This window comes from Ciona robusta, chromosome 14, assembly GCF_009617815.1.
Source record: "Ciona robusta chromosome 14, ASM961781v2".
NCBI classification, from domain to species: Eukaryota; Metazoa; Chordata; class Ascidiacea; order Phlebobranchia; family Cionidae; genus Ciona; species Ciona robusta.
The window spans coordinates 2,073,995-2,081,961 of record NC_143248.1 but is presented as its reverse complement, the minus strand read 5'-3'; the positions used below and the strand labels follow the sequence as shown (position 1 = coordinate 2,081,961).

Sequence of the window (7,967 nt, the reverse complement as noted above, 5' to 3'; positions counted from 1 at the left end):
TTTAATTAAAATGTTTAAACATTAAACTAGATCTAGCTTTCTATAGTTTGTATTGTCGTACGCAAAAATAGACTTATAACAGGTAAAAGGTACTGTTTGTATAAAAAATGTTCTACATTGTGACCAAACACACTAAAGGTACATGGTAAACACAAGCACGTGCAAGTTACGCTAAAATACATGTATGTTCGTCCTTCGTACAACACACAATATACGTAAACACAAAACAAGTCGGTTATGTGGGAAAAACGTCAACACCACAGGCAACCACTTGTGGAGATGGCGGTGAAGAGCCGAACATTTCTATTAGGGCCTAGAAATACTGGTATTTCTTCGCATAAGAGAATATAGAGAGTTAAAATGATCGTGAACGACAAGATTGTCGTCGTAGGCCAAACCACAATGCGGCGAAGTGATAAAATCTACAATGACATGTATCTGCGGAAACTTCAATTTCTGGTGGAGGTTGGCTATAGAACCGCATCATTATCGACCAAGCATGAACTTTATATTGTTTTTGCGTCTGGCGCAGCCCATTAGAATTTACGAACAGTTTAATGAGAAACGAAGGTGGCATTAACATATTTTTTCACATATGTTACGCCCACTTTATGTCAGTTTGCTTGGCCCGCCCCTTTTGTTGTAGAAACACAATAGACAACAAACAAAGAAACATTTGAGGATACAAAATCTGATATGGGATGCGAACAACTTCTAATATTCGCATTCTCAATTGAGTTGTGGCCAATAGTTATGAGCTCTTATAAGCGATACTATAGGATATTACGCGGGTAACTGTACTGCGTGCTGTACGTGGACCAGGGAAGCATCATGGCACAGGAAAAATCGAACGACAGTAAACCTGGAAACAGTCTTCTGATTAGTGTAGTAAAAATGTCAGTGTTAGCGGTGCTTCATATAGCATCGTGGGCGTCGTGCGTTGTTTTGGGGTCGTCGGTACTTTGGATTCGATTACAGGAAGATTTACAGGCAACGTTTTTCGGCATTGCTGGTGTTTCTATATGGTGTTCAATCCCTGTACGTATATATATCAACCCGATTTAAAGATTGTGCAAAATAACTGAATGAATGAACGTAGCTTACCATATCCTGCTATGTTCTGTTTCACATACCTCGTGCTAGCTCACGGGCTTCGATGTGTTAGTTTGTAGGTGATTATTTAAAGTTTTTTTTCTTTTTTTTACAATATGGCCAATAACTTTGACAACCCATTAGTGAGCACTAGATTGGAGCAATTTCCGATTAGTCTCTTGCCCAAGGACACATACGCCCACAATGGTAGCAGCGACAAACCTTGAACCCATTACCTCTCACTTAGAGGCAGACGGCGCACTATATAACCACTTTGCCACGGCGCAAAAATAACGGCATAGCTGCAAACCTTTTATTTTAGTTCATAGTTACGGGAATAAATTGCATCGCCACGAGTAAATCTCAAACGATACGAAGCATTTCTTGGCTCGTGCTGTGGGCAACAATCAGTACTATCTTCGCATTTGTTTTATTGATCTACTCGACCTTTGCAATTGCGTTTGAGGCACCGCTGGCATCCAATCGACACCAAAAGGTTTGTCAGTGGAAAACGCCTTCCGTCTTGTTTCGAGTTATTTGAATTTAAAATATGCTTACAATTTTACAGTATGAGAGCCTATAGTGAAATCAACAATGTAGGGTGAGGAAGATGGGACCCCTTTTCATTCTATTTTTTTCAGTTCAAGTTAGTAGTAACAACGAACATTTAAAGAACTATAAAGCAGTGTCCTCGCGACCATGGCCTACTTAATGTATATTGAGTTGGCCATGTCACGACTACCATGGACCTTTGTTAATTGTTTAAAACACCAACCGGATATTTAAATACTATATGTGCTAAAGGTGTCCCGTTTCCCCCACCCGTATGTTAAAATGAAGAAAATACCAAACTTAAACCATTATTGCAGTTGATTATCGCCGCTATTACAGCATTCATTTCATTTCTTGAACTAATAGCATCCGTGACGTCATTCCTTCTTGGTCATCACGTGATTGGATGGAATTGCAGTTTTTCGTCCAAGGTTTTTATGCAACATTTACATATCGATCGCGAGTACTCTTTTTACATATACTTTTTTCAGGTAGGGCCGAAAATGCGCGCAGTCAACGGCAATATTCGTTCCGCCAGACTGGACGGGATCGGAGACTCATAAGTCGGTCTCGTCACAGTAATGGCTTTGCCACCTCGGGAGGCGGCGGAGTTGTTTCTTGCAATGTACAGGTGAAATGCTAATGCAATTTAATGGATACAGTAGAAGACTGAATACATTTTTTCACCTATAAAGATACCCATTAAATGCAACGCTATATAGGTTGATTGTTTTTTAAACAAATATATAGTAGCGTGGGGAAAGATGGGACACCTTTTAACCCTGTTTTCTCGTCCCATTTAGTAGTAAACAAAAAAAACGTTTAAATAATTATAAAACTATATCCACGCGACTCCCATAGACTATTCATAATTGTTTAAACACGATCAGGATATTCGGATATTATATGCTAAAGGAGTATAACTGTAGTGATACTATATAATTGTAATGAAACTATATTCTGTCCATTGTCGTAGGTGTTAGCGATTTTTAAAGAAAATTGCGATAAATTTGATTCAAACTTGCATTTGGTGTGTTATATAAATTCCTTTAACTTTTTTCAGGCCGTTTCTTGGCAATAATTTCCAAGCAGGTATGCAGCCTGCTGGTGGTGACTTTCTTTCTGCAGAACCTCAAGGAGTACCTTATGATAATTTTCCCAGCGAACGGAGACAGCACCACTCCCATGCCGGTATGTTTGTATCAAATAACTCGTTGTTTTATATTGTTTTATTCATATAGTAGGGTGGGGGGAGACGGGACTGCTTTATCACATAATATCCAAATATTCTGATGTTTTAAACAATTTACAACGGTCTATGGTAGTCGTGAGGATACAGGTTTATGATTCTTGAATGTTCGTTTTTGCTGTATACTAAATGGGACAAGAAAGTATACAGTAGGATGGGGGAAGATGGGACACCTCCTAACTCCTATTTCTCGTCCCATTGAGTAGTGAACAGAGAACATTCAAAGAATTATAAAACTAAATCACATCGACTTTCAAAGACCGTTGTAAATTAATTAAAATACGATTAGGATATTTGGATAATACGTGCTAAAGGTGTCCTATCTTCCCCTACCCTACTATATAATGAAAAGATATCTTATCTCCCCAACCCTATAGCCTACAATATATTTTAACTTTTATGTTTCAGATGAAAGACGGCGAAGAAGAAAACATCATAAACGACAGCAAGGAATCAGGCAGGAACCATCTGACGCTGAGATCATACTTAATGCTGGTAGGCTAATTTTATATTTCGACTTAGAGCTGTACCTTTTATTGACTGATTATTAGAAGTCAAAACCTGTACATAAAATGATAGGGAGTCTCTGAAACATCTCACCGTGGTAACCGACGTTTACATCTTTCAGCGCGTAACCGATTTTCTTATACAGTTCCTATTAAATTAATGCAAGACCTATTTATGGGTTAATTACAGGTTTTATTCCGGAGGAAAGTGGGTCAAATAATGAAGAAAACGACAGCGCACAGGAAATGCAGACGCATGAAAAAGTGAGCAAAAACAGTTCCGAACGAAGAGACGGACTGCCTTCAAAAAAGTATTTCTTATATAAACACATTTTTAAAACGAATTTATTAATTTGTTTAATAAATAGAAAAGGGGCTAGCAGCGGAGATTACGGAGACATTCAAGCGCAAGAGGTTGCTAAACATTTATGACCAAGAGAAAACTAAGCATACTTTCTTGTTTTGTAATTTGACAGCTATTTTTTACCGTTAATATAAGATTCTATTTTTTTTGAACAAAAACGGGGAATAAATAAATGGAATACTTGTCGTTTTTATGCCAGGAGAAAAAGAAAAAAAGAAAATTAATTTAAAGCCAGGATTTCCCACGTGACTTCGCATTCGGTTTTGGTTGTTCAAGTGTTCACATGTGTTTGGAATAATTCAAGTACAGTATACATACGAGTAACCAGAGCAATGGAATATGTCTGTGAAAGTAAAACCATTTGCGCATTAGCATTAAAGTACTGCCCTAGGTGTATAGCGAGGTTACTGCGATTTGAACGACCTATCTTGCTTAAAAACGACCTGGAAATAGTAACGTTACTGGAGCAAAAGTTTGACGTGCAATTGTCAGAACCAATATCGAAAAATGGGAACGGTCAGACAGAAACCGACGAAAAGCAATGCAATGGTAAATTAACGAACGACACAGATTGTCATGCGTGTCTCGGTATCTTAAGATCCAGTTTTGTTACACAATGTGCTGATTTGGTGTTAAAAAAAGTGGAAAAAAGCTCCTATAAATTCAATTGCTATCAACTGCTATATTTCTTGCCGATCCAGCTAATAGCATTTACAAAGCAAAGCATTGAAGAATTTAAAAATATTGCTTCGGGAGAAACTGACATTTATGAAGTAAAAGAACTCTTTAAAGTGAGTATAGTACATTTAAAAATATTTAATGACATTCAAGATTCTACCGTATAGTCTTATCTGTCAGACTTCTTGCGTACGACAGGGATGGTATTCTTTATTGGTTGTCTCGTTTTTTTAACTATTGGTTGCTATGTTTTTTTAACTATTACTTGCGCTGTTTTTTTAGTCAGCCGACTAAAATTTAGTCGGTGGTTTTATCACATATAGTCGACCGACTAAGTTTCTGTGCATTACTTATTACAGAAGTAAGTCTGTCAAATTTATCGACTAAAATTTTAATCAGCCACTAAAACAGCAAAGTCGAACTTAGGCAGCAAATAGTTCAGTCGATAGCCGAGAATGCTATCCCAGGAGTTCTGCTAAGATGTGGGCTATAGTGTTTTAATATTAAGATTAATATTAAAGCTAATTGGTCACCTGTTTCGAAACTATGCTGTATAGGTTTTACCATTTAATTTCATTATCACTTATTTATAGCGTAGATGTCCTAGGATTTTGCATAAAATAAAATATATATATATAAATATTTTTTTTATATAACTTATATATATATACAAATTAAATAGTTCAAAAATAGTTTAAAATCTACACATTTTGCGCATTTTGCGCATTTTGAGTGTAGGCTATCATTTTAACAAATAAATTCAGTCTTGGGCTTTAAATTAAATACAATTTGTTGCATTAATGGTTTTAGGTTCTATTGGAACCCCTAGTAACTGACAGACTGAAGTGCAAACGCGTACACGAGGCTTCTATGGAGATATCTCTGCATGTAAAGCATGAACAGAGTGAAGTAAATCTTCTGCCTGAAATTCGCAAGAAAATTCCAAAACAAAAAGATAATCGAAGAAATAGAAGGTAGATTTTTTATTTTATACAACTTATTGGTTGTTTATTAGAACTTGCCTAAAATTAAACAACGTAACATTTCAAAACTCAGGTTAATTTTTAACTTGAATACAAAAAAACAGTTTGCACTAGTTTTTGCTGTTTGAATGGTTATGTTAATTTATTTTATTTATTTAAGCATTGGGTAGGCCTATCCCATTTTAACCCATTTCAAAGTATTAAGGCATAAAATTAAAACAATGTTATTTTAAAACTTAGGTTAATTTAAATTTGATCACAATTAACCACTTAAGTTTTGCTTTTTGAATGGTTATGTTAATTTATTTTATTTATTTACGCATTTATTATCATGTTCCAACCCCCTTGAAAGTAAAAATATCCTGTTTTTATTTTCAGAAATTTCTATGCAAAACAGCCTAAGACTGAAGAGCAACCTAAGACTGAAGAGCCCCCTATCACCATTGCTCAGTTAAACTCTGCACTAAGTAACATGTCAAATGATGAGATAAACATTTTGTGCGAAAATTACAAAACGCCTTGTACTTTGGATCAAATTGGGCTTTTCCATACACCAGTATTTGTGGCTGGCAGGTTTGTATTAAATACTACCAGCTTTATCATACACTCTAGCCGGCGTCGTAGCACAGTTGGTTAGTGCGGCTGCCTCTAACCCACAGTTGATGGGTTCAAGGCTACCATTGTGGGCGTATGTGTCCTTGGGCAAAACACTTATTGGCAATTGCTCCAACCCAGTGGTCACTAATGGGTTGTCCAAATTATCAGATATTTCATACTGTTGATGTAACCCTGTTAAAAATTAAATTTTTCTAAACAGGATATTTTGCCAACAAGAGTATTAATCTTATGTTTATTGTTTCTGTTTGGCAGGTCTAGTAAAACTTGTCACAAACTTTTTGACTACTTTCATTTCCTTAAAAATCAATTTCAACTCTATTTTTTCTTCCAAAACCTCGCTTTAACAATGTCTGTATTTTTGGCAACTAATCACTATTTCCCCTCAGATACAACAAGTACAGTCGCACATTGCCACAAACTCCATGGATATTGGATGGTAAGCGCAAACTTGAGAGCTCTGTTCAGGTATATTTATGTATATATAAAATATATATATATTTTTTTTTTATTTGGCATTTTTTCTGTATTGAAGTTTTTTTTATTTTATAATTACCGAATGCAACGACAAAATAGAATGAAACGGTGTCCCATCTTTCCCCGCCCTCTTATATTTCATACACCTTGTGCAATGTACTTTACTTGTAATTTTAATTTTTAGATCTATTTAAAATTTTCTCAAAACAGGAGCTAATCTCTGGATCTGTGGAGATAAAATTTGGAGCAGATCGGAGCAACTTTTCCTCCTCCGGAAGAGAGGATGTAGATGTGAGGATGCTGGGAAGAGGAAGACCTTTCATCCTTGAACTGATAGACCCCCGCATCTCAACTTGCAGCACAGATGAGATGAAAGATCTTCAAACAAAGATAAATTCATCTACGGATCTGGTTCGTGTAAGAGATCTGCAAGTGAGTACTTATTTTGATTTTTTTGATGTATTTTTTTCTTTGTTTGCAGAGATTGATGTAGTTTAAATTTTTGTTCAAGAATTTTCACCTTTTTGTTGTAACTTTTGTTTTTTTTTTGAGACATATAATACAGTAGTTCTAATTTTGCATTTTATCTGAGAATTAATATGGTTGTTTTTTAGCCATATCGCCTAACCTGCTAGATTTTAAATTATTTTTAGCTGCGAAATTAACTAAAAAAATGACTTGATTATTGCGACGCACTTAATATTTGTGAATCAAGATTGTAAACGGGCATGACAATTGATGTGGCTTTTTTTTCATATCAAAGATCGTCGAAAAAAGCGACTGCAAAACTTTGAAACAAGGAGAAGAAGAAAAGACAAAGTCATATTCTGCTTTATGCTGTTTTCTTGACACGCCGGGTCAGGAAACAATAGAAAAACTAGAATTACTGCGCCAAAAAAACGGAGTAATCGTGCACCAAAACACCCCTATTCGTGTTCTACATCGGCGCCCGCTCGCCTCGAGACCACGGTGTATTCACACCATGGTTGCAGATAGGTTAACAGACGGTGAACCTCGGCTGTTTAAGCTACGGCTGTGTACGCAGGCCGGGACGTACGTTAAAGAGTTTGTTCATGGTGATTTTGGACGCACCAGTCCTAGCCTGCGTGACTTGGTTGGAGCAGAAGTCGACATACTATGCCTGGACGTAGATTCAGTCGACGTTAAATGGCCACCAGTTGTACCAGAGTGAAAAGCTGTGATTTAACTGCATGATAATCTGGTTTGGCCAGCGTTTAAGTTCATTATACTCGCACCTAATGCTTAAATGCAGTAGTCGGTGTATAATTTATTTGTGGTACGACAGTACACAACCATACCAAAAATGTACGGTAAGTAAGATGTAGTAGGAGCCGCAGAAAGTTTCAACCTGATTTTAGTTCTATATTTTTAAGCCGGGGTATTTCGTTTTGAATTAGTTTAGCAAAATCTAAAATGACAACAATAGGATT

General features: G+C 36.3%; 2 protein-coding genes across 3 annotated transcripts; both read left to right on the top strand.

Annotated features, from left to right (window-relative positions):
* Window positions 1-2: 2 nt before the first annotated feature.
* LOC149724862 (uncharacterized) lies at window positions 3-3,941 on the top strand. Of its 2 annotated transcripts, XM_089892403.1 has the most exons (6): window positions 1,962-2,075; window positions 2,136-2,275; window positions 2,708-2,835; window positions 3,302-3,388; window positions 3,590-3,710; window positions 3,768-3,941. In XM_089892403.1, the coding sequence occupies exons 2-6, from the start codon at window positions 2,226-2,228 to the stop codon at window positions 3,829-3,831; spliced, it is 450 nt and encodes a 149-aa protein (XP_089748529.1). In that variant the 5' UTR covers window positions 1,962-2,075; window positions 2,136-2,225; the 3' UTR covers window positions 3,832-3,941. The 2 variants fall into 2 exon arrangements, 1 of the variants encoding a protein (XP_089748529.1); XR_016386495.1 differs by lacking the exons at window positions 3,302-3,388; window positions 3,590-3,710; window positions 3,768-3,941 and adding exons at window positions 3-1,038; window positions 1,415-1,588.
* A 56-nt stretch (window positions 3,942-3,997) lies between these two features.
* Window positions 3,998-7,784, top strand: LOC149724861 (tRNA pseudouridine synthase Pus10-like). The gene is made up of 6 exons (XM_089892396.1): window positions 3,998-4,554; window positions 5,252-5,415; window positions 5,803-5,997; window positions 6,429-6,507; window positions 6,727-6,948; window positions 7,280-7,784. Exons 1-6 carry the CDS (start codon window positions 4,096-4,098, stop codon window positions 7,706-7,708), a joined length of 1,548 nt encoding a protein of 515 aa, XP_089748522.1. The 5' UTR covers window positions 3,998-4,095; the 3' UTR covers window positions 7,709-7,784.
* The last annotated feature ends 183 nt before the right edge of the window (window positions 7,785-7,967 follow it).